The sequence below is a fragment of the Haplochromis burtoni genome, unplaced genomic scaffold, assembly GCF_018398535.1.
Source record: "Haplochromis burtoni strain Fernald_Lab_line unplaced genomic scaffold, NCSU_Asbu1 Contig_14, whole genome shotgun sequence".
Classification (NCBI taxonomy): Eukaryota; Metazoa; Chordata; class Actinopteri; order Cichliformes; family Cichlidae; genus Haplochromis; species Haplochromis burtoni.
The window spans coordinates 1,472,996-1,499,748 of NW_024582375.1; the positions used below are offsets into that span (position 1 = coordinate 1,472,996).

At 41.0% G+C, this 26,753-nt stretch overlaps 1 protein-coding gene across 1 annotated transcript; it reads right to left on the reverse strand.

Moving 5' to 3' along the window:
* Positions 1-9,877: 9,877 nt before the first annotated feature.
* On the reverse strand, positions 9,878-26,021 carry LOC102297957 (leucine-rich repeat neuronal protein 3). Its single transcript, XM_005915627.2, has 2 exons — positions 25,619-26,021; positions 9,878-13,599 (listed from the first exon to the last, which is right to left on the reverse strand). The coding sequence occupies exon 2, from the start codon at positions 13,192-13,194 to the stop codon at positions 11,065-11,067; it is 2,130 nt and encodes a 709-aa protein (XP_005915689.1). The 5' UTR covers positions 13,195-13,599; positions 25,619-26,021; the 3' UTR covers positions 9,878-11,064.
* Between the last annotated feature and the right edge of the window lie 732 nt (positions 26,022-26,753).

Here is a 26,753-nt window from a genome sequence, read left to right on the forward strand (position 1 = left end):
AAGTTATTGTGCATTTAAACAGTATTCATTCAAATCATTTCAGTCTATAGTGTTTAGATACAGAATGGCAAATAGACGAACGTTAACAAAAATATAACCTTCTTGTTACAGGTAATAATAGACAACAGAACTGCAATATCTATAAAAATGTGTTTTCATGTGTTATTTTATGTTTTCATTTTTTTGGCAAAATCACGTGTGCTTAAAAATTGTATTGTAAAAATGTATAAAGAGCCTGTAACCATACGTGAAGTAACATTTGTGTTATTATGTGTCAAATTAACATATTAGTACTATTTAATCCTTTTTCGAGGTGTTAATTTGGTTCATTCTTCAGAATGTCCTTTCCTTGGAACTTAAATGCTATTGGAAGAAAAGCAGGTAGATGTTGCATGGTTTGCCAAGAGAGACTGCGTGACTCTTTAGTGTGCACAGCTGCACGCTGTGTGACCCTCCCTCCCACAAGTCTATGACAAAAGCAAGAAAGTCCGTCTTGTGGCACGGATTCTCAGAGGTCTGTCGGTTCATTCAGTGCTTGTTATTGTATTACCGCTGTTTAAGTTGACTGTTCATGACAGGCCAAAATGACCCTCAGGCCACCAGGGAACATCCCCATCAGTGTTTCACAATAAAATGGTATCCATTGATTTGGCAGCCTACCTGAATCCCACGCTAATGTGGCTTTGGTCGAGTTATATATAGAGTATCTGTCTCCTCACTGCTGTGGGCTTAAAACCTCTGTGTTCTAAGAGCGGTCCCATTTCTTTGATTGAATCCCCCTCATTACCTTGGCTTCCCTTTGATTCTGATGAGGCTCAATAACCCTTCTCACATTTTTTCACCTTGCTAATCCTGAGCCAGGTTTGCAATTGATGGCACTTGCTCAATCTTTACACCATTGTTTGATGCCAGCGGGGAGGACTCAGCAATAAGGCCCTACCGACGTAAAAGAAAAGCCAGCAGAGACAGAAATAGTTGTTTCTTAGAATCGAGATCCAGAAAAAAAGGCCTTTCCCACTAATGGCTTGCTGGACGAAGAGAGAGAGAAGCCAGGCCCTCGTTATCACCCTTGTTCTTTTGGATGCACTTCAGAGGACCGAGGAAAGCTTTCTCTTTTGACAGAACTGACACAGAGTTTACAAATGGCAGAAATCTCTACAGCTCGTCGCACAGAGAGCACATAAATAAAGGGCTTTTAGTCACGTTCATTCATTTTTTAGAGCTTTTCTTGACACATTTTTTTTTCTTTAGCGATCGCAAAAAATTCAGCAGCGAGCCCCCTCGCCAAACTATGCAAGTGCTCTTCATTCCCTAGTGAGAGGCAAATGTTTTAACATGCCCTCCAGAGAGAACAATTTGTTATTGGGACAATAATAAATGTGATGGTTTTCCACAGTCTGCTGCTAATTCCGCCATTAACATAATGCAATTTAATAGGTCACTCGGTTTCTTTTATTTCATAGATGAACAGCTTTCAGTCAGTAGAGACATCATTCGGGTTGCGTACATTATGGAGGAGAGCAGATTGCCAGACTGTTAACTACCTCCGTTCCCTTCATTTCAATTGCAAATAATCTGGACGGGAAATTTATGTGCAACACAATTATCATCAATATGAAACGGTCACTCGGTTTTGCCATGACACAATCTAAAGTAGTGGATTTGTCTTATCTGTAGATGAGGGGGAACACATTGGAGAGAAGAGAACAGTATAAATATCAACAGCAAGCAAGGACAGAGCGAGTAAAGGAGAATTTATCAAAAAGATAATGAAGATCAAAGACGCGGCCTTGGTTATTGTTGTTCTAGTTTCCAGGGAAGCGTGTAATGAACTGAAGGAATATGGTTATTTTGTATAACCTTACTGCGAGCCACATGCAGCCGCACAGTGTACGGAATCACACTGAGCTGCCATCCACACACCCCGGTGGGCCGGAAGAGTGATTGATGGCGGACTGCAGCCACTTCTGTGTTCATTTTGGGAGTTAGTTTAAAAAACAAAACAAAAAAAAAATGGTGTAAACACTCCTGACAGACAGCAGGGAGCAGGGATGCTTGATTAGTATTAAAACTCGAGCAAGGAACAAAACAGATGAGTATCTTGTGTAGAAATATGCTTGTTGTGCAGTCAGGTATAATTTGAGGCGCACGTGGTTGAGAAGCACCGCACAGTGCTTCAGCTGCAGGTGTTCTTCGGCTCAATGGTTCTCATGAGCCTCGACCCCCATCTAATAAAATCCACCCAACACTGCCGTCATTACATCAAAGAATAAGGCCACCAGTTATGATGGAAGACACACACACAAACAGAATCACTTTATTTAGGCCATAGGCCCAAACAACATAACATTTATTTGGAGCTTAGCAAAGCCCTGTGGTGCAATAGTTTAATCAATTTTCGATTACAGACAGCAAGATTAAAGACATATAAGGGATATAAGTAATACTAGTATGATTACATGGTGAGAATAAGATGTTTCCCCCTTATGGGAGGTTTGTAATATAGTAATTAATCTAACTTTTTTTTAAAACCCATTTGGGATATTTTATTTGCAGTTTTTGGAGATTAAGAAAATACACCCATTCTTACTAGCTCGATTAGATTACAACACCTGGTATGTTCACATTTATGATCAAGTTAGCTGGATCAGAAGCTCTAGAACCACTTTCTGTATGAATTTGATAATATATGGGAAAGAGGCTGGAAGCTTAATGTTTTCTGTTTGTGGTCCACTTGTAGTCTGAGTGCTGTCGACCAATCAGGCAGGTGTTTCCATGCAGGTAAACTGTCTGTTTGGAAAGCAAAAAAGAGGTTTGGCATGTGCAGAAAAGCTGATAACCCTTGGCTATTGTCTGATAATGATTTTGTTTTTACTAGCTTAACAGAAATGTATTTGCACGTTTTACTGATCAGCAAATACAAATATGAATTTTTAGCTTTGCTTTTATTTAACTTTTATTTAAACCAAAAAATAAGACTCTTGAGATTAAAAATCTATTTTACAAGAGTGTTCTGGCCAAGAAAGACAGCAGTATAATCATGAGTTGCATAAATTAGTAGCTCATACACACACAGAGACACACACACACACACCAAAATCAATACACCAGTTAAGTACAGGCAATAATAATAAAATAAAACACAGAAACAACCACAATTTCTCAAGTTCCGTGTCAATAAAGAATGAATACCTCAAAAGGAGTAATTAATGGTAGAAATGCAGGTGATAATATTGAAGAAAAACATCTGTAAATGCATCCAGGTCTTTTAAAACTGCCTTAAATTCATTACATGAAAGCAATTATTAGGTTTAAATTAATGGCCTTATTAGAATATAGCAGTGTTTTGGGTCTACGGCATGACAAAGCAGACCGCCCAATCCAAGCATACAATCTACAGTGCTTCATAATACACAAACTGTATGTCTGTGTTTTTGTTGTTTCTCCTCCTACACTATCAGGAGTTGAACAACCAACCTTGTCACAAGGGGACATCTTTTGCTCCTGAAGGTTCTTATCTATATCTGATGTTATGATGTCATCTTGATGCCTAGCAGCCACCAATTAATCTTTTTTGACTTCACAACAATAACATCTAATTTATACCCACAATACTTCAGTTTTGCATGACATATTAGGACACTATCAGGTTGCCTGGTAACCACCTAGCAACAGGCTAAAATTACCAGTTTTTTTGCCCTTGTGCACCTAACACACTTTATGCAGGGATCCTATCATTTTAATTTCACAAAATAGCATCTCCCATATGCACAAAATCGGATTTATACAAGATATATTATAACATCATCATGTTGCCTAGTTGCATGGAGGCATTTTGCCTAAGTCAACATGTCATCAAGCGTTGCATCATTTTAATTAGTCAGCCAGCAGCAAAAAAACGTCTAATAATACTATCGCATGGGCATCTTCCAGTGACCAATTATCTACCTTAACTTCATTTCAAAATAAGAGCTGTTGTAGAACCCATGTAACATTAAACCTTGGGCTGTGCCAAGAAGAACTAAATTACATGTCTGAGTCATTACAGCCCAGCACAGTAGATTCTAAATGTTTTTTAATCTCAACTTGCCTCTTATTTTTGCAGTTGTTGCTGTCAGCCAGTGTTGACACTTCACACAAGTCAGCACAAGCACAACATCACAAAGCCAGCAATCTAAAAACAAAACTGTACTTTTATCCTGTTATTGTGTCTAAGCATCGCCGATGCTTGCTTCCCCAACTCCCGCCCCCCCCTCCCCCCGTTAAGCATTTTGTCACTATTGTATTGCTTTCCCCAGCTTTTCAGTAGGTTTTATGGTGCTGTGGATCCAAGGAAATGATACTGTTTGCCATTAAAATGAATGTTTTCGATGTTTTGGGCCATTATCCTTACTGTATTCATGAAAGAAAGCGCACCACATGTATTGTAAGTCTATATGTTTTCATTTTAAGAAATAGTCTGATCTCCTCTTGATCTCCTTGGTCCTCCTATCTGACCTCTGACCACACTCACAATTCATAATAATGCATAAAAAGAATGGTATTTACTGATGAGATGAGCAGGTTGGGTAGTATCAGTAATTATTAGTAGTCCAGTCCTTTTAATATTATAATAGTGCAGGATTCAAGGATTACTTCTTTCCTTCACATTCTTGTACAATATAATACAGTGGGCAACAAAATCTTTATTTCCCTTATTATACTATACATTCTATCTCCGTATAAACAGCTGAGGTTGTGTTGGTCCAGTCCAATTACACACCGCTTGTTAAGGGAAAAACCCTGCAGACACTGCCGAAAGGAGGTGTGAAACTTTATGATGCATTTAGCACTTATTACTCATTTTAACAGGCTGAATTGTGACAGGGTTTGGTTACTAGATGTGAGCGCAGCTGCTGCTGCTCCGCCTGGCCGTGATGGCTGAGGCTGTGGCTGAATATATGGTTATTGTTCCAAATTTGCACTTTGCGCTGCACTTCAATTTCTGCTGAGTCCTGTATATTTCTGTTTGAACCTGCACAGTCCTTCACTGGCAGACCTGTCTGTCGCCAGACCACGGGAGCTCAGAAAAACACCAACGCTGACACAGAAAAGGATGCTTTATCCAAAGCACAGCTGTGACTTTATTCACAGAAAAATTGTTGTGTTTTTTAATTTATTTATTTTATTCTTATTATTATTTTTAAAAAATTAACGGATATATGACACACACAAAAGCTGAACCAATGAGATTTTATAACTCCCCATTATTTCCACCTCTTGGATGCTTCCCATGGTTAAGTGAAAAATGGTGACACTTATCCCACATGCTTTATCTGTTTCGTGGATGCATATTATCAGAGAGTGAACTGGTATTTATCCTGAAAAAATAAAAAAGCTTTTTGGGGTATTCATTATTATTAAGCCACAAAAGTAATAGAAATTGGTCTACTCAACCTCAACTGTAACCAGTCATTATCCAACTCGTCTTCAAACCTACCAGTGGGAAACAAAATCTGCAGCAGACCTGTCTGCAGATGGAAGCCTTACATTAATAGGCTTGCGGAACAAACATTTCTTTTTTACGAGGTCTTTAACTGTAGCTGGCTTTCCCACCATTTCACAACTTCACCCTGATGTTCAGTAATGATTAATGTGGTCTAACTGGAATATCGATGCGTCTGCAGCACTAATCTAATGGGAGCAGTGGTGCATCTGTGCCACGAGGCTCACCGTGCTTGTTTAAAACCAGAAGAAAAGTGCCCCTGCATCTCCTGACATGTTTGCTTGTTAGGTACTTTGGGCCTCCCATTTTTTTCCTTCCTCCCCTAATTTGCAATACATTATTAATGTGAGCAAATGCATGCGAGTAACTTATTAGCCCCTGTATCGATCTGACAGGCACAGGTTCTGTGTCCACGTCATGGAGGTGAACAGTGAGACAAAGAGAGGCAGTGATCAATCAGGAGCCCAGGAAACTAATCAACTGGGTCATCCAATTAGTTAGAAAGCTCTCTGTGGAGTCGTGTCATTCCTACATTCAGCTCAGGCTGATTCTTAACAGTAGCCCCAGGAAGACTTATGGTTGTGTATTTATCAATATGACACTTCACTTATGTTAAGAAACCTCCAATTTGCATGGCCTTGTGAATTCTTTCCTGTGAGCCAGGAAACATCTAAAATTGAAGTACTTAATAATTACTGTGTTGTTGGGTCTGCGTTTCTTAGTATTCATGCAAGTGTAAATGTGTGCAAACAACCAGAGGATTAAAAAAAGCACAACATTTGTTCGGTGGGACACGCTGTGAGTGATGGACAGTTATGGAAACGTCGACAGGAAGAGGCCAGGCAGAGCCGAAATGCACTCACACAAATAGCTTTTGACTGCTCACCCGTCGACGAGTCGTACCAAATCTGCTTTGACACTGTGCATCTACTCTTCAGGAAATATACAGCAGTGCATGATCAGAAGGACGATGCATTGGACAAATCTAGGCTCACTGAAGATACACATGTAAAACCCATCAAAAAGCCTGTGAAGAGTTAAACAATTCACGCTGCTTAAAAGAAAATAATAATAATAATTTAAAAAATCCATTAACAAAGACCTCCCTCCGCTCATGATATAGAAGCACTTTACCAGCGTCCAAAGGCAAATCCCTTTTTATTCAGACTTACAAGCAATCAGTGCGTTGTTATTGCAGTCCATAGGTCATCTGGTTGTTTCTCCAATGGCTGCCTATAAAGGCCTCTTAAAAGCAAGCAGTGGCATTAAATATAGTGTTATCAGCAGGATTGTAAATGCATGTTGACATTTCACTTTTCATTGGAACGTGGTTGCCTGTAGCTACACCGACTGACCTATGTGGAAGTTTGTAACTTTAATAAGCTGATAATTCAAACGTATAAAAATGCCTGTAGCGCTGTGAACATTGTTTGCTTTCTGCAGCCTTTTGCTGTGTTATAGTTTTTTCTTTAATTTTATCTCGGACAGCGAGGGAATTCAATATTTAATTGTAGCTTTCAGTATAGAAAAAAAGCATTTATTCAGGCTGTTGTATGGATAAAACTGTTATGAATACAACCTATTTGGAGAATTATGGACTAAAAAGTGTTTAAATAGCACCTTCCTACATTCTCATTTTGGTGATGCTTCTATATGTACACTGTTGTAGTAGTAAGTGAGGATCAACAGACTAACACTATAAAATGTAATCTGATAACATATAAGGAAAATTACCTTCTAGCCACTGACTTAAAAGTAGAATAAATAAATACACTATTGAACTTGTACCTCCCATTGGTGGTTTGCTGCATCAAATCTCAGACAGGCCGACAATGATCCTTACAAAATTAAAATGAATATGTAACCAGTAGGAACACCCATCCATAAGCCTTCACAGAGAATGCTTTAATATCTGCCACGGTGCAGATGGCTTTCTTTGAATAGAACAAGGTGGGTTTTAATATTTGAAATATTTGAAGATTCAGCGAGAAACATAATTTTTTCGTCCTCACTGCGGATTAAATGGTGACAGCTCACTAGTTCTTTTCATGTGGGATTTAAGTTAAAGCCACAGTTTTTTTTCTAATATGGCTTCCTTTGAATGTACAAATTCAGACAAAAGGAAAGAAGAGGGGGGGGGGAAGCTATCTCCCAAACTGTCAGCAGCTAGCGGAGGGGGATAAAACAAAGAGATCGTGGAAATGCATGAAATTGGGAGCGACAGCAGGAGAGATGAGTTTCCTGGTTACATTCAGTGTATTCACTCAACTACAACATATGTAATCACATCAGAAGGTGTAAAAACTATAATGAAATATTTTTAAAGGCAATAAGGCTAATGTCTCTGGGCTACTTTAATCTCAAAGAACATGTTTGGTCAGTGAACTCATTTAGTAGTGCCTCTGACTGTCAGGACTGAACTGCAGCACTTCAGGTATGAGTGACTGGATGATTCAGAGCTTAACTGTTTGTGCCTATAAGTGTTTTTGTTTTCTTCTGGAGTCCCTCTGTGTCAGCGAGTGACCTTGAATTGCTTTTCTTTATCTATGTAAGAACATAAGCATGTGGCATTGAGCTCTGCCAAGCTTCATTTGTGCATCTGTGCTTGCAAAGAGGCAGGCCTAGTCTGACCTGAGCGATACCTGAGGAGCACGGCATGTCATATTTTAACTCCCTTTGTCTTTGACAGATGGCTCAGCTCTAAAAGCTTCTGTCCGTGGTGCTGAAGGCTGGCCTGATGTATGAGTGTTAGGCCCTGTTTGATAAATCCACCATGTCACTCTGCCTCTGACAGCCATTCATCATGCTTGGCTTTCTCATGTGAAATGTTCTATGTGCTGGATAATTCAGTAAGACAAATAAAATGTGAAGTTTCGACTCGGCTCCGTGCCACTCCACATGACTTTTTGGTATACTGTACTTTATCTCGGTGTCGTAGGGACGTTGTGTTCCCGTCTGAGCACGAGCAGCAGCAGCTGTAGCTGCAACACAGTGACTATATTCAGACCAGCTGAAGGACGAACATGTTCTTAATGAGGCGACTAATGAGTTCTGCTCTTTGTTGCTGTTTTTTTTCTTCTTCTTTTTCTTCCCAGGGTCAGGACGACCACTCAGCCATTCAGCTGAAGTCCCTTGACTCATCCCCTGTGGTCTGATTCAAAAGACTTTTTTTCTTCTGTACCATTTGCTCATTATCAATACTCTGTTTTACATTCTTGCAGTTGAAATGTCATATAAAAGTCAAGGCACATTTCACTGTACACCATTACAAGATGATGACATGAGTATATTTATTAAAGGGGATTTACTATGCTTTTTGTTATTGTTTGTCATCTTTCTACTGTTGTACAATCATGGGTGTGCCTTTTAAACAAGACCAAAGTTTAGAACAAAGAGGTTAATGTATGTCCAAGTAATTAGATCCCGATTTAGGAATTTTTAAAACTGAGAGAGTAAAGATTCAGATATTCTGATGCATATAAACAAAGGCAAATTAACTAAGACTTAAAACAACAGTAAGGTTAAAAAGCAAAAATGTAAATGTGAGAATGTCATTATGCATGACAAATAACAATAAAATATAAGCAAAATGGCTTCCGATATCAATACTGATATTTGGGGGGGAAATCTGATATATCAGCCAATATTTAGTATCTTTCAGACAAACATAAAAAGATTTCCCTAGCATTTGTTATGTGTAGTTATGTGTGAGTCAGCACTAAGATATTATGATAATGAGTTTTAAATATAAACTTGTTTTATTGTCAAACATGTAGTAGATTAGTCCGACTCTGCTTGGATCAGCTGCTTGTTGAGTTTGTGGTGTTCAAAGCACATTCAAAAACAGTTGCCAAGGGTAAAGTTGTTGACCACACTGTGCAACATCAATAGCTGTAACATGGTTGAAGGGTGTTTCTCCCAGACTTTATCTATTTCTGTTTAATGTTTGTTCATGGTCAAATTACAAATGTCGATACCAATAAATCGGAAATAGTTAATATGGGCCGATAACATCGTCCTGGCAATAAATCACAGCCAAAAGTTCAGCCATCAGACTGCTTTTATACTCGGACAATATTTTCTGCCTTTGCCTCTGTATGATCTCACTGACAGAGGATATTCTGAATATGGTTTATTAGGGGCAGCCAATAAGAGGAAAGTTGGCTTCAAGGGGGAGGAAGGGCTCTATAAGGGCTTGTTTCAGGCAGCAGAGGTTGCACCAAGGCCCAATGTATAAATTAGGGGTTATTTATACACAAATAATCGTTATTTAGGACCGTAACTCGTGCAAAGTTATTCAAGTAGAGCCCAAAAAAAGAGATGAAAATGAAAATAACAGGTCCCTTTTGCTGTTGTTATAAATATGAGAATAAAATGAGAGAAAGTAGGCAATTGTTTGTAAAAGAAACAATGACATTTATTTTTTTTTTCTTAGCGCTTTTCTTAATTAGTCTGTTGTGCCCATTGATCACATATAATACAGGTAATATAAAAATGGCTTTTTAACTTGACACCCAAAGCAACAACAAAATGTTTTCTTAAAATATGTATGCTAAAAATACTGAGAAAGTATTTCCACTAAAAGTACTGGAGAATAGCTTGTGACTGCAATGATGACATGACTGTGTTTTGCTGTGGCTGATGAATTTCTTCAGTTTCCTCTCCTTTTACCTCACGTAGCTCTTGTTGTAGGCACTTACCAGGGCATTAACAAACCACCTCTTGAGGAGATAAAACATCACTCGTTTTAGTTTTAAACAACTTGATATATTTGTTTGAGTCCAGTGTTTTTGCCAGTCACCATTGCAATGAGAACTACAAAGCATAAACAGCCATTTGGCAAATATCCTCTCTAGATACCCATTTTGTCTCTGAATTTCATTAAGCTTAATGTGATGTTGTAATCAAAAGTAGTCTGCTCCTTGCCTTCATTTAAAACCCATTTAAATTGTTCACATACAGAGGATTTGTCATTACATCAACATAATAGAATATATAACAATATTTCCATGAAAAATCAAGAATCCGTTTTTAAATAGAAAAGGGGGGGTATATTTCATCAAAAGGCTTACACCATAGTCACTGTTATTTGTCTACTCTAATAAATCTCCCTTCCCATAATAGACAGGTGTTATTACTGTATCTCTAACTCGTCTATGGATGTTTGACAAAGCACAGACGGTATTGCTTGGGACCACACGGACAGTTCCACAACTCTGAACACATTTAACAGTCAATTACAAGAGAGCTGACCTTCAACACGTCCACTTTCTTTTCTCTGCCTGCATTTCTGTATGAATGGTGCTGTAATCGAATTTTTTTTGCAGTAAATACCCCTTCCTGTTGATGTTAGCTTGGTTTGATGGTTACAAAGCCACCACTTCAACTAGGGTTGAAACTGGGATAGCATGTAGTCAATTTAAACCGTTCCATCCCCTTCCATTAATAGTTCTCCCAGTGTATCTGAGCTGGGAACGGGCAATGGGTATGCCTTTGAAAACAGTATATCATCGTCCACCCCTGCCCAGTGGCCTTGTCCATTTGCTGTAGGTGTGTGGTGCTCTACAAAGCTGTGGTTCTTAAAAGGCATTGTCAGATACATTTATGACTGTGGCTTTCACTTCCACTCCACTTGGCAGTCCCTTACCCGTAACCCACAGCTTTGTAAAGAAAGATGAGTGCATACCGGGAGCTTCCACTGGTATCAGTGAAGCTTTAGAGTCCCATTTCCTTATATCCCCATAAAGGTGGTGGTTCCTCAGAGACACATAAATAAACAGGCAGGCCACTGAAATCACAGCCAGGAGCACACCAAAGACAGTGATTACTGCTGCATCCCATTTTTCTGTGTCCTTGGCTGCCAACTCTAATCCCTTAGTGGTGACAGTGACACATTTGGTGTCATGGTTGTAGTGGATGTTGCGGATATCCACACAGACTTTGTAGTGAGTGGCGGGGCTGAGATGGGTAAGGTTGTACACCTGGACATCTGAGGGAACCCTGGTGGTAAAAGCCATAGTGGGATGGTTGGCATCTGAAACAGTGTACCATTTAATGTTGGGAGCCAAAGTGCCAGGGCCAGCCTTCCATGAGACCAGAATGGAGTGTGTCTCCACTGATTTGACTTCAACATTCAGAGAACCATTGACAGGTTGAGGAAAATATCCGTTTACCTCTACAGAGACGGATTTAAGATCAGCACCGACCAAATTATGGGCAACACAGGTGTAAACACCGGCTTCATTTTCTGTTATATCGTAGATGTCAAAGGTTCCCTCTGGGTGCATGTAGAACTTGTCAGATACAGTGTTAGGCAGGACCCTTGTGCCAGATGGGGTGATCCAGTAGATGTCCGGCTCTGGTTCGGCAAAAGCCCGACAATGAAGTGACACTGAGCACCCGCTCTGTGCTTTAATGTGCCCTGGCATGCTTTCGGGTGATATCAGTGGCAGGCAAATCTCCATCATCTCCCTGAAGTGCACCTGCCGGACATGCTGGCCCTCATACTCCGGAGGCTCTACGCAGTATAATGAGTCAGGCTCCATGAAACGGATGTTGGTCTTGTTCATGTTCATCCAGCGGACTACGCAGTCACAGCGGATTGGGTTACTGTGCATGCTTACCTCCCTCAGATTTGGAAGAGATTCGACAGTAATCCTGTGGAGGGCACTGAGAGCATTGCCGTTTAACATAAGGGTTTCCAGCCGTGGGAGTTTGTAGAAAGCATTAGGATGGATATAAGAGAGTTTAGGATTGTTGGTTGCTTCGATTTTGGTCAGCTCAGGGAGGTTATTGAGGGCAAAGCTGTCAATGGAAACTAGCTCTGGCATGCTGTTAATCCCTAGTTCTTTCAAATGAAGCATATCCACAAAGTCCCCTCTTTGTATTCTAGTAATGGGGTTTTTATTTAGATCCAAAAACTTAAGATTCTTGACATTTCTCAGGGCAGAGTGAGGAACCGCGGGAAAAATATTATCATAGAAAGAGATGCTCTCCAAGTTATCAAGACCAGCCAGTGAATCATCAGGAAGCTGGGACAGGTTCATTCTGGTAAGAACAAGACTGCGGAGGTTACTTAGAGGTTTGAAGTTCATGTTATCAATAGAAAGAACTGGATTTTCACCAATCATTAGGATCTCCAGATTTGGCAAAGGTTCAAACCACTCTCTTTTAATGACACTCAGCTTGTTAGAATTGAGATGGAGTCGCACAAGGTTGCTTAGACCCTGGAAAGCCAGCGGAGTGATAGAAGAGATGAGATTGTGATTCATGTAGAGCTCCTGAAGGTTCGCCACTTCTGACAGGCATTGCTCAGGAAGCTCTCGTATCCAGTTTTCTTCTAAGTGAAGGGAGAGCAGCTGAGTAAGATTCCCAAGGTGGACGTTGCTGATTGAGGATAAGTTGTTTTGCGATAAATCAATCTCTGTAATATTGGGCATGTAATCCAAAGGTCTGTCAATCCTCTCGACGTTGTTTGTTTGCAGTAACAGTACTTGCGTGCCCACTGGTAATTTTTCTGGCAGGCTAAAGAGTCCCAAATCATTGCAGTCAACTGTCTGCGCCTCCATGTAGACAGAAGTAGGGGAAAACCAGGGTCTAATCTCACACACACAAAGCTTTGGGCAATCAGGCCTCAGCTCAGTGGCCACAACAAAAGAGGCCATGGCCAAGCCAACAAAGAGATGATCCACAAATGACAAGTCCTTCATATTGGACCGATTTCCTCCAGTCAGAAATTGGTCCTTGTAGATTGATTGGTCTCAGCTATTAACTTTACAAATAATTACTCATTTGTTGCAGCCGCTGTGGCAACTGACTCATCAGCCCTGCCGCAACTGCCACAGGGCGTCCTAGTGTTTTATTGTCTTCCTATGTAGATGCCCTTGATTCACTCAATGCTGGTGTCAGGGTTTGAGGCCAAGGGTGCAATCAGGCAAGCCAAAAATAGGTGGGAGGCGGAAAAAAGAAAAAAGCCTGGACCAATATTACACCTCAAAAGACTTATATTAAGAACCTTTATAGGTATCCATAAAACAACTTCTTTCTTTAAAGATAACCGTCCTCACTGATTGTCTTTACTAGCTTCCAGAATCCACAGCCCAGTCCATTCCTACCTGCGTAAAACAAACAAGACAGAGAGAAACATGTGAGTATTACCAGATAATGGGCATGGTCAGAGAATGTCATAAGAAAAGGATTTGGACATATTGACATTTGTTATAGGCACACTGATGCATGTTGACATTTATACACGTTCCCTTCAAGACGTAGAACAATGGATTTATATCTGCTTGACCTTCTAGACTTCACTCTGAGGATGTACCATATGTACCACTACTATATAGCACTAAATCTTGATGCTAGCAGTATGAGTGTATTATTGGTTAAAGAGAAGGCTTCATTAAGATTCTTAAATGGCAGACATCCTAGGGCTTAAGCGTTACCCTTTAGGGCAAGCTACTCAAAGACGCTAGAATATGTCAGTCACTATAGCAACAAGTAAATGGGCAGCCAGTAATACACAATGGAGTGAGACGGTTAGGCTGTAAATGCAAACTAAACAGTTGACCTAGATGCAGTTTGCACCTGTTTGTTAGGAGACGAAACAACCGACTGCCATGAAAATTAAAATGCATTAACGTGTTGACGTAATTAATCTTTTTAGCAATCAGCACATCTGTATGCTAATAGGATTTAGCATTTCTGGAAAAACAGGTCATGCAGTTTACCAATGGACACAGATTACTAAAAGGTGCCTGAAGTGAAGAAAATAAGTGATTATTATGGTATTGTCTTGAACATGGATATTTGAATAATAGATAAAATAGTCACAGATCGAAGATCATCAGCTAAATCTATGTTCTTTTTCATTTAAAAATTTGAGAATGATCACAGTCATTTAGGTCGGTGATTAGTGTCACGATTGTTTAGTAGTTTTATGTAATATCTGTGGTCTTACTGAACTGAAAAAATGCATTTCATTGACGTTTCATTGTCATTCGGCCGCATCTATAAGTACATAAATGAACAGGGTTGTAATAAAGGAAATGGGTGCATTGAAAAGTAAAACAAAAACATCATTACCAAACACGGCATGGCACAATAAGTGTTTTCATTTTGATGATCCTGTCTGAATAATAAATTGAAGCAAATACTATAAATTAAAATTCAATTATCTACCCAGTGCAGTTAGTATTTGTCTGAATTGTCTGCCTTTGTTCACCCTTTCATTACACTTCATACAAGACAGTTTAAGGTCATGTACTCTCATGGGCTCAACAGGAACTATAAAATGCAGTACAGTGCTATTAGCAGAAAGTGTTGCACACTTCTCTGACATTTCCATTTTATTCTGGGATTTTTTTAGGCTAATAAATTATCCATTAATTTCTCTGAGACATTTAAATTAAAGGCAATGGATAAAATCCATTGCACTGATTTTAGACAGAGTCTGATTTGAGTGAAAGCTCAAGGCTATTGTGCAAATTTTACTTCATTTGTAGGTCAACATATTTGCTCTCAGGGTCTTTTTTAACTGTTAAAAACGTATGTGTTTGTGCCGCTGACTATTTCTAAAGAGTGATACGGTATTTACAGATGTTCCTAAAATGGAATTCTGGGAAATGTAGGCAGATTTCCGTCATTTCAAAGTAAGAGGCAAACAATTTCACCTGTAACAATATTTGGCCTTCGTAAGTTTGTTCAATATTCTTATGTAACAAAGACTATTGTATGATTATTTCCATTTATAAGCATTGTAGATATATAACTACCCATATGGAAAAGATATATATAAATCTTATAAAGTTTGTATCTGTCTTGTGTGAAACTTGTATGAAAAGCATACAAGAGTGAAAACAGATATAAGATCCCTTGAAAAATTATATAAATGAAACTTGTATGTTTTTGATACTCCGTAAAACAATATATGAAAGTAATGAGAAAGTGGCCACTTTCATGAGTAAATCATATAAGCCTTATATGATTCACTATATGAAGCAAGCTAAAGCTGATGCAAGTCTTTTATAAGTTTTTTTCTATTTCTTTTCCATATGGGTATAGCTTAGATGCTTCCTCCTTCATGTGACTCACACATCTTTTCTATCTACTGTCTCTCGCACCGTCGTATGATTAGTGTCTCCATCACATCCTGACGTGGCAGAAGCTCCACAGTTGAAGTGTATGTAATTTGTCATATGTGACTGCCTCTTACTGAACAGATGGGTTTGATGGTGCTTGTGATATTTTGGGGCCTATGAGATCAGGCGCCACATCATGAGAAAAGTCAGAAGAGACAGCGGATGAAATAGAAAGAATCAAAAGGAGAACTGTGACGGTGGCTGGAAAGTGAAAACAAGGGAAGAGAAATGATTTCATTTCATCGCCTTCGCTGTTTCCACCTCGGTGGCCACGGGGGAGATGTGGTGGTGGTGGTGGTGGTGGTGATGGGTGAAATAAATAAATAACTAAATGAATAAGAACTTCTGAAGGAAGCAGAAATGTTGGAGTTTGCCCGCTGGTGGAGCCAAGCCGAGGGTTCATTCCTCAACCTGTGTGCCATCACTGGCTAGAGCGTGGTTTGGTTCGGGACGGCAGACAGTAAGGTTGTGAAAGAGGGAGAAGGTGGGGATGGTGGTGTGTGTGGGGGGAAAGGGGGGGTATTATTTTTCAAAAGCACCTGGCACTTTAATAAGCTTCTACACCCAGAGAGTTCTGATAAAAAGGACTTAGCCTCTCTCCCTCAGCACCGGCTCTCCATCGTGGGCTATGCAGTTGATCCATATCCTGGAAGCACAGGACAGACTTTGTAATACAGCCTACCGCATTTGGTTCTCACCTCTGCTCGCCCTGGCTTTTTCTCCTTAGTAATCACAATTACCAGCAGCATAATGTGGTCAGGTTAACTGTTATGGCTTAGCTTTATTGTGAATTCGCTGCAGGTGGTTCCAAGACGGGCTGCTGTTATTTGTTTTACCAGCTAGTTACGTCAGAGGGAACACTCTCGGACTAATTAATGTTTCAATCAATATTTCCTGCTAAGGGAACTGGTGTGCTGTAAGACACAGCACTGCCCTATTTTCACAGCACACTGCTTCTCCATTAGATTCTGGCGAGGATGGATGTGAGGATGACATCGTGGACACTAAAGAGGTTTTGGAAATAGGGACAGATTGAGAGAGGGATTTCTTTTGGTTTGGCGGACGCTAATGCTTGCTTTTCCATCAAAAATCAAGGACTGGATTAGGAAGGCTTTACAGGACAATGTGCATGATGATGAGGCCAGCAAGAAGAACATATTTCCCTGCTGATTAATGAGGATGAAATTCTATTAATGATAATCCAACATGTGGTTCATAAAAATGCAGATCTTAGATATGGTTGTGGCCAACAGTGTGTGTCTTGCAGAAAACGGACAAACGGAAGATGTTACAACAGTAAAGCTTTCAACGACAGAGCCTCAATTGAAATGCTCTTTGAGGAATATCCAAATACCTCCCAGTGAATACAAGCAGTACTTTTGCTTGAAATGCCCATCCCTAATAGAGTTTCAATACGCTTAAGGTTGGAATATTGTCCCATACTTGCATTATTTTAAGTGCACTATCCTAATCATCTACAGGCAGTTGATCACATAAATTGGTATCGTGCGACTGAATAATGCGGAGCCCACTGAACAGGCAGTCTATATTCTGAAGGCCTTGCACCATGACTACCACTTGTACAAACCTATTAGTAAAAATCCAGTCAAGTTACCAAACCACATCCTCCCCCACACACACACAGACACACACACACACAGCTACTATACAGAGCTAATTCCCACAGTCCACTGCTCAGTTGCTGGTAATTGAGGCAGAGCGTGAGTGGAGGGAGAAGGGAAAGAAGAGATCTGGAGGACAAAGTGACTTGCCAGAGGAGAAGCGTCTTCGTTTCTGTTGTGGCATTGAGCTATTAACCTCTACTGACCCTTGTAATGCTGTCGTTGCAAGAAATATTAATCTTAGCTTGATCCAGTCAAATTCTAGTCAAAGACGAAAAAAGTAGAAAGAAACAAGAAAAAACATTACGTAACTGCTGGACATAGAGAAATGTGCTTAATATGGCTGGGGTAAATTGAATTCAAAGATGGATGCTGGTAATCTGTGTGTGGAAAAGCTTTACTAAATCCTGAGTACTGAGGTACAAAATCAACACCTTAGAACAGAACACGGAAAGCTTGTAATGGGATCTCCAGCAACCTAATGTCTACCTGCGCTAACGCATTAAGCCAAAGCTTTGACATTTGTTCAGGGGACCTTTTATAGGTCAGGCTAAGGTGTTCACTCATGGAGCACAAGTTCCAAGGTGTCAGAGGAGAAAGAGAGTGGTGGGCAAGCAGCTCCATTACAGTGGGAGGCTGGCAGTGTAGCCCATGGGCTTTCCACTTTCAGCAGTGTTAATCCTGGCTGGGAGTATCGCAGCAAAACAAGCTGCTTGTATCTGCCTCGTTTCAAGACTGCCTTAGCTGGGTGAAATACGGGTTTGTTTACCACCACTGGGTTTCATTACCAACACTGCTCTCCATCTCCTAGGTGAAAGCCTGAAGAGACACTGACACATTATAATCTTATAACAGTTAAATGAAAGATCTGATACCTATTAACAGGCTGAGCTTGTGTGGTTAAACATTATCGCCCAATTTGGGGTTTTACTTCAATCCGTCTGAGGTACGCAAGTCCAAAATTCAGTCTCTCTTTAGCTCTTTTGCGTTCAAGCACAAAAATCAAGAGAAACTAAATCCTACGATATATTCACCAGGCAGAACTTTGACTGTCTGCTGTTTGATGCTGGGCTGATAGCGTGCTGCAGGAAACAGCTGCCTGCTGCAGCTGAAATATACGCTATGACCTGAAAGATGCTATACAGCTCTGCTGCGCTAAAGACAGCTGCAGAGTCAGGTGGTTTGTTATTTGTGGGTTTGTCACTACACGAGATCGTCTTGAAATTTAACACAGCCATTCCGTTGATGCTTCTTAGTAGCCAAAGGTTTCGATATATCTGCAAATTAATGAAAGCAGTACTTTTAGAAACTGTGTACCACATAAATTTGTAGTTAATAGTTAATAAAAATATGAACAGATATAAGACTGGTAAGCCAAACTGTGAGGTTACACAAAAACAAATTTGATTAACGTTGTGTAATTTAGTAAGAATTAAGTAAAAGAAAAAATTTGACTTATATAGGATTTTTAAGACTGATCCATATACTGATAGTTGGTGATTTTAAAAATCCAATGTATCGGGTGATATTTTTTCTTTCAGACACTTGAAACATAAACAGATTTCCCTAACATTTATTATGTGTACTGAATCCTTACAAATACCAGCAATATCTGCAAATAATGTGTCCGTGTATCCATCACAGGGAACTATTATAAGTCAATACATCAGACCCGCTGATATATTGGTCAGCCTCTAATAAAAACTTAACATAATGACATAATAAGTACAGAATATGATAAAAACAAGCAAGACACACAAACAGTGATTTAAAAAAGACTTCACACAAACATACATACAGCTCTAAAAAAATGTGTTTTTAGAATCTTTTCAAAGGACGTCAATGAATCAGCCTTATCTCCTCAGGCACGTTGCTCCCAAACATGCTTCATGCTTCATATATTTTATCACTGGTTTCCATATCACCTCAGTGTAAATGTTTTTTGCAATGTGCACTTTTTCACCTCCGCGTCTCATTTGCACATGTTTGACAAGAACACAAATTCTGTGTAGGCGCCTAAGATGCTTTTATTTAGCAGAGTTATTGCATCATCACTTAGAGTAAAGACCTTCTGTAGTTATTGACATATTCCAATAAAGATGCTGTTCAGAAATGACAGCGTGATTGCGTCACCTTTATGAACCGCTATGGCTTTAGACCTTGTTATCCGCACATTTCACTCTTAATTAGAATGACCTTTGACACAACTGAAAGCCTTCGAATCTCTCCTCATTAAAATGCTGCACATTTACGCTGACATGTTGCTGCCCTGTTTTTTTGTTTTTTTTTTGCTTTTTGTTTTTTAAATATGAATCTGATTCTGTAATTTAGAGATTATTTTATATGTTTTATAGTGTTTAGAGATTTCCTGTAATCTGCAAATGGTACCGGGTGAATTAGGACAAGGCTTCAGTTAAGAGGTTCACGCGCTGTCAAGGTGAAAAGCTTTTTCATTCACATCTTGGCAACACCTCGCTTACTTTCCCACCAGACCATCTACATTATCCTAACACTGTGGCTGCACAGGATAGTAATGGCACAAATACAGTTTGATTAGAGACCAGTGAGATATGACCACTTGAAATTAATGAGTATGCACAGGAGGGCCAGAAAGCGGTGGTCCAAGTGGCTCTGCGGCGCTAATTCAGGAAACCCTGACTCAAGTCGTCGGGCGGCCAAACAGCCGGGCAGAACTGTTTGTTTTATTCTGTTTATTGAAATGAGTTATTATAAATCCTCCCGCTCGCTTCACAGGGCTTGGATGGGATTTAGCGAAGCGGGGAAAGAGAGGTGATTGCTTTGTCACAGGTTGGGTGCTCATCAGTGCCCTGTGTGGAGACAAGTTGACCTAAGAAAGAAAATGCAATCATTTATTATACAAAACACAAGTTCTGCATGCAACGGCAGGAATGGCGGAGAAAAATTTGCGAGATCAAGACGTAAGTTTTTTTCTTTTTGTGGGAAGCATATTGGCCCTCGGGGAGATGATTATGAGGCCTGCATGGTTTAAGTGATAACAAGGCAGTATTGCATCTGCTGGGAGGTAGACATTAAACTTACTGTGGTAAAACTGGGTGGAAGACATAAAGGTCAGACGTAAGTGGAAAGTAGGGCGCAGTCGAATTGCCTCCTCTTTCAGGAGAATAGCCTGTATATTGTAGAAACGGTTCACTGGGAATTTTGATCCACTGGTAATAAGCCTTGCAAGGCTTTCTTCACCCATCACCCTCTCCCTAGCTCGGGCTCTTTTCTTTCTCTATTCACTCTGTCATTCCCTTTTTCTCATGATAATACAAGCCAAATATCTCTTTTTATAAACCTGCTCTTCTCACATTTTTCTCTGCTCGTCCTTATTGAGAAATTTTTCTCCTTATGTTGTCTGTTTGCATCATCATCTGCCCAGCCATTGGGCTGTGGAGAATGACAGCATGTCATCGTGTCTCACTATATATTTCTATGCCTATCCTGCATAGTGTCTGCTTTTGGCCTAATTGCCTTCCCAAGACTCTTCACCCCTGCCATGCTATGTCTTGTGTATACATGTCTTACCATATGGCTCCTATTTTCTAATTACCAACTGTAATGTGAGGGGTAACACTTGATTGAACTTTTGTAAAATGTTGTACATTTTGTAAATTTGGTTTGTAAAATATCTATGAAAATTTAGTGGATGCTTTCATGGAAAGCTGCGACTGATCTTTTTAAAACAGCTCTGAGATGATCACAAATGCTATGCAGTGTTCCTACAAACCGTATTTAGATGATTGTTATAAAAAATTAAAGTGCTTGTTTTAAGTAATCAAGTGTTACTTGTGCTTCAAATAACAGAGACACGGTTCGTGTCCTGCTGTGTCCACTGTTGTTCTTACTAGCCATCAGCTAAATCCAATCAAACGACTGGATTAGGTTTATGAAATGATCATGATTTGAGTTAAAATATGACAAGATGGATGTGAGAGCACTCTCAAAGTGCATTTTGGAGCCACCAATAAAAGACCTTGTACACATTTCTGGTATGCCAGCAACTGAATGGCAGCATTTGACTCCAGGGGAATGAGATACTACCGAATTCCTAAATATCTTTTATCACAGAACTTAATGGCATAAATAATAAGTTAGAAAATTACCGATGATGATTAAATAGCTTGACTTTGTGTAAGATGACTACTAAAGTTTCATTAACTGTAATTTTATTATTTACTGACGGCAGTATTTCTCAAGTGTCACCCACACGAGTAATAAATATATTAGCGATGTGTTAAGACTAAGATTGTGGTTTTATGTACTTAATACATGCAGCCACTTTGCATTATTGGAAAGCTATAGTTTATCTGCTGCTGCTCTACTGTATAAACACAACTTTTCAAGATGTGTTTCTTTTCAGAGATGCAGCACTTGGACCTGTGGTGAACATGCAGCACAGTCATGTTGCAATCACAACGAGTCCTTTATACATTCTGGTTAAGCCTCATATTGGGTGGAGGCCTTCAGAAGGCTTAACTGTCCCTCCTTCTGCCCTTCACCTCATTGATTTACTATTATACTTTCTCCAAGGTAAGAGAGAGTCCATTAAAGAGAACCTTCTATGTGTGTATGCATAATGAAGCTTCCTGTACTTATATGTATGTGTACGTGTGTGCATCCATGGGGGAGCAGATGGAAACCTTTCCCCTTACATCTGCACTTGAATAGCCATGAATCAGTGGCAAGTCGACTCTTAATGTAGAATCAATGTTCCAAATTAACCACAGGACCCCCTATCTCTGGTTTTTCAGCTCTTTTCTGGACAAGACATGCCCTTGGGCTGAGTGAGGGAGAACACACACACACAAGGTGGACTATTGAACACTATATAACGCACCCACCTGCCTCGTGCATGCACACAGCAGACAGGAACACATGCAAATACATGAGAAAAAGAGATCTGTGCATTTGCCGGCATGTAACGTAGCAGACTGCGTCCTCGCAGAAAAAAAAAATAGAACCCAAACACGCAGGGGCTCATTCGCATAATGCATGCAGAACGCGCCACACGGTGAAAAAGCACAGCTAGGTCCCCTTGTCTAATTCGCATAGTGCTGCATCTATTAAAATTAAGCCAAGGTATCCAGCTTAAGGCTGCCGCTGATAAGGTCAAAGGCGTAGCGAACATTCCAACACTCATTTCTCCCCAAACATAATCGCACTCACTCTTGACAAAAATCTGCATAATGTTCCATGTATAGCTGCTAGCTAGAATGAAAGAGGAAGGTGTGGGGTGGGGTGGAGGGGGAAGGCAGGGGAAATGGAGCCAGCGGCATATCCCTCAAAGTCAGAGCCAAATTGAATCTGCAGGTGCAAATGTGGCATGCGAGCTCCCTCTAAGATGCGCACCTATCTATATTTATATGAATAATATATGGCTGGTCAAGGGGCCACAAGCCTGCAGAGAATAGGTTCCCACAGAAGATGGAATCAATCATTATATGCCACTGAAATGCATTTATCGCTGGCTTGGGCCTCTTTATTATGATTTCATGGGGTTTGATATGGGCTTTCTCTTTTCTGTTTTCATTCCCAGCTACTCTTTCTTCGCCCAAAAAGACCAAAGACGGGGTTCTTTCAAAATGCTCTGTGTCTGCGGGCAGATATTCTCTGTATACATGCTCATTTTGGCACATACGTTCAACTGAGCATGTGTGCTTGTGCATCGGTCACGGCAGCTCAACAACAGTTCAGCTGGGTTTGTTCTCGGGATGCAGCATCACTACCATTTCCGTCAGCACACTAAGGGCCTATACGTATCAGTCAGAATGCAGAGCAGATGGACCGCACAGCAGTGGCCCTTCAGATGTCCTCCTTCGTCTCTGCTCGCGTTTTAAACTGCAATATGGGCATATGTCGCTAACGTGTACCGCTCTGATGTGAGTCTGCCGAAGAGCAGCTTAATTAGCGGTTAGCAGCTTTGATTTTTATTGTGAGCATCAGTCCTAGATTCTCACAGGCCTGGCATTTTGCTGTTAACACACGGTCTGGTTTTGAGTGCACCTTTTTTTTTGGTAAAGCCGTGCTCTGGCACTCCTAAATCCTTAAATCCACTCCCACCAGAAATGTGCCCAAGCTAAGTACCAAAAAGTCCAAATCCAAGAAGTAAATGTCAGTGGATACAAAGGAAGTGTCACATCCTGTTTTGACCTTTGATACGGACTGAAAAATTGTAAAATGTCATGGATGTTTCCATCGTGGCATGTTTTGATCCACAGCTCTTTTTTCTTTGTTTCTTTCAAGTCCACCCACTAGCTCCGAAACAAACATGCACACCATTCTCTTCCCCACTGTTCCTTTTTTCCCTCTGCCTCTGCTTATTCCATTTTAACGGGTGCCTGTGTTTGTTTGGGAATGGAGATGCTACCAGAGAGCCTATGCTTGGCTGCACGGGCTGATCCCCCGCAGCCGTCTTGTGAATATGTTTACATGGATTTCACTGAGGAGTCCCCTGATGGATACTTCTGCATCTTGTTATCGCCATCAAAGAAAAAACAAAAAAAAGGAAGAACTTGATTGTGATGGCACTTACACTTGGAGCTTTCTGAACTCCATTTCAAACCAATAGTAGCATTTGGCACCCACACATAATTCTCACCTCGCTGCAACCTGCTGCCCTCTGACTATAGAGAAAAATTAATATGGAACACCCACACCGTGCTGCCGATCATGCTCTCAAAGCCTCCACAAGGCCACTGCAGGCGCAATACCTTTCCCACCCCACCTCTGCTTCTCACGCAGATCAATAGGCAATTCACAAAGCCACACAATTTAAGCGTATGACTTGTTGGTGGACATGTAATATTGATTTGTTTTGAACAAGTGTGCCTAAATTAATGAAGAAAACCAATACGGGTTTGTTTTACTGCTTTTGTTACTACTTGGGGGAGAAACTGCAAAGTGGCTGCCATGTTAGGAGTCTATACTTGATTTTGAGCTTCACAAAGTTTGCGGCTCTATCTTGCATCACATTAAATCTCAGCTGCCACTGCTCGCTCACTTGATAAATATGTTGCGGGGATTGCTTGTCAAACACTGGTGGTCGAATGCTATAATACATTGCTTTGCGGGTAGCCAGCCACATACTTCACATGTGAAGGGCTAAGGTTTTCTCAGTGTGGCATGGTGTCGGATGTGAGGGCACGATGGCTCTCGTGTGGCATGTCATTGTGTGGTTCACATGGAGCAACTGTTTTGGGTGAGTCATTCGCACTGTGGAGGCCAAAATCTATTGTATCCATCACTTGGAACAAGCAAGCGGACACACAAACACACACACGTGTGTGCGCACACAGAACACATTTGAACAGAAGATTACAGCAATCAGAATTGGATAGCCTGCTTTGGTGAAAATCCACATTTGTCATTATCGGCCATTATCTGTTTATCCAAATTATTCAGGAATAATAAATCTGCTGAGTGGAATACATTTTGGACAGAGGGGAGAGGCTGTGAGGGGCAGAATTTTGAGGGGGGGGTTAGAGAAAGACGCCCCAATGCAGTTAAGGGATTACTGAATGCCACCCTCTCTTTCTCCAGCCGGATCCCTGGATGTGTGGGTGTACAGACACGAGCAGGTGAAGGGATGATGATGGTGATGGTGAATGCGCAAGAAGGTGCTTTCCGGTAGATGCGTTAATCACAAAGCAAAAGCCCTGGATCCGGTGTATGGCACAGCCGCGGAGGAAGCAATTTGAGGACCGTGGGGTTTGAAAAATAAAGCCAGTGGACGTGTACTCTCGTGGCATGTGTGGGTATCGACTTCTGTGTTTGCAACAGGAAGGTTTAACAAAGAGGGGGAGAGTGAGGGGAGGAGGGGGGGGGCATTCTGTGGGTTTCTTAGAGACGTGTCTGGTGTGTGCTCACTAAGCAGCACCCGAGGACATGAAGCTGCCAGCCAATCACTCCATCCACCAACACACAAACATAGAAGCGTACCCGCACGCACACACACACAACCACGGGGGCTTGTCTTTTTCTTGTCTTTAACTGATTTTCCTTCTTAATCCAAACACAGCCAAAATCCGGTCCGGTTAAAAGGCGCATCCTGCATAGTTGCGCAAAAGCGCGTCCCTACATCCAAACAGGGAGATTCGAGGCCAGTCACAAGATTCGTTATCCAGTAGTATTTGTCCCTAATTTCTGCAATCGGCACATGAGTGACTGACATTTAGGAAGCAACCTGATGTGTATTTTTTCCTCTGTGTGTGCGACAAAAAACACAGGAATCGCTCAATTTCGTTCGGTTTTTTTTCTTCGTGAACTTGTGAGCCGTTGCGCAGACGCAATCGCGCGACACGGACGAAAACGACAAATATAAATTAGAGCAGCAAACAGAGTAAACTTACCGGGTTTCATCACCCTCGGATACAAAGCAGTTTTGTGTCTGTATTCCCATCAAGTGCGCCCCTCCGATGACGGGAGAGAGCCCCAGCGCGCAACATAAAGCCAGTCAACAATGTGTGGTCTTCTTGTTCTCACGCAGCTGATGAGGAATCAGTTGTGGTCTCTATTCCTCGGGAAAACGCACGGGTTTCTGCATGAGGCGACACGGCAAAGTCCAAAAGCAGTGTGGCGAAGGAACGGAGAAAGATTCGTGTGATCCTCGTGCCCTTCCCTTCCTTCCCTTCCCTTCGTCTTAACAGCGGCTGTTACGAACGCATCTCTCCCTCTCGATCAAGTGTCAGGCGGACCACATAGATGCGCCGCCGTCTCCTCGGCAGTCATTAATATTAGAACAAACCCCCGACTCTCCAGAGAGGAGCCAATAGCGTCAGAGAAGCAGGCGAGGTGCGCGCAGCATCCCTGCTCTGGTTGGCCGAGAGCAGCCGTCAGTCATCTCCCAGAAGCCTGTTCTCGTCTCTGTCTTTTTCTGTTAGAGGTGAAGCGCGCTGCAAAAAATATCCAAATTAACGAGTCACGCAGGCCAGCGATGAGAGCTGAAGTGCTGTCTAAAACAGCAAAGGCACATTATTTCAAAATAAGGCCACCTACCGGCATCCGTTTAAGATAGTTTGTAGTCCTTGCAAAGATCCCTCAAAACAGAGGAAAATCTCATGATTGTGCTGTGACTGATCAAGTACATGAGGTCCCCTACACTCATAACTATCCTCCAATGACAACTCAAATTTAATGGCAATAATTTTTGAAGTTATAGCTACTTTATTTTTGTGTCTGGTAGTAAACACCACTTAAGGTCTGGGCAAGGTGCTGCTCTGGGAGCTCACAGGTGCCACAGAGAACTCAAGAGATCTGTGTCTATATGTTGTAGCTATGTGGGGGGAAATATGTGCAAGAGCTGGTGTTGTGTTGTTGTGAGGTTCATTTTTGTGCTGTTGTTGGTCCTTTTGCTCAGCTCCTGATGCTCAGAGAAGACAGACGTCATGCAGTATCAGAAGCTGCTGTTTGTGCTTCTCATCAATTCTTTATTTAATCTTTGACCCCTTTTCCCACCATTTTTGTCCTTCTTTCTTTTACAAGCCA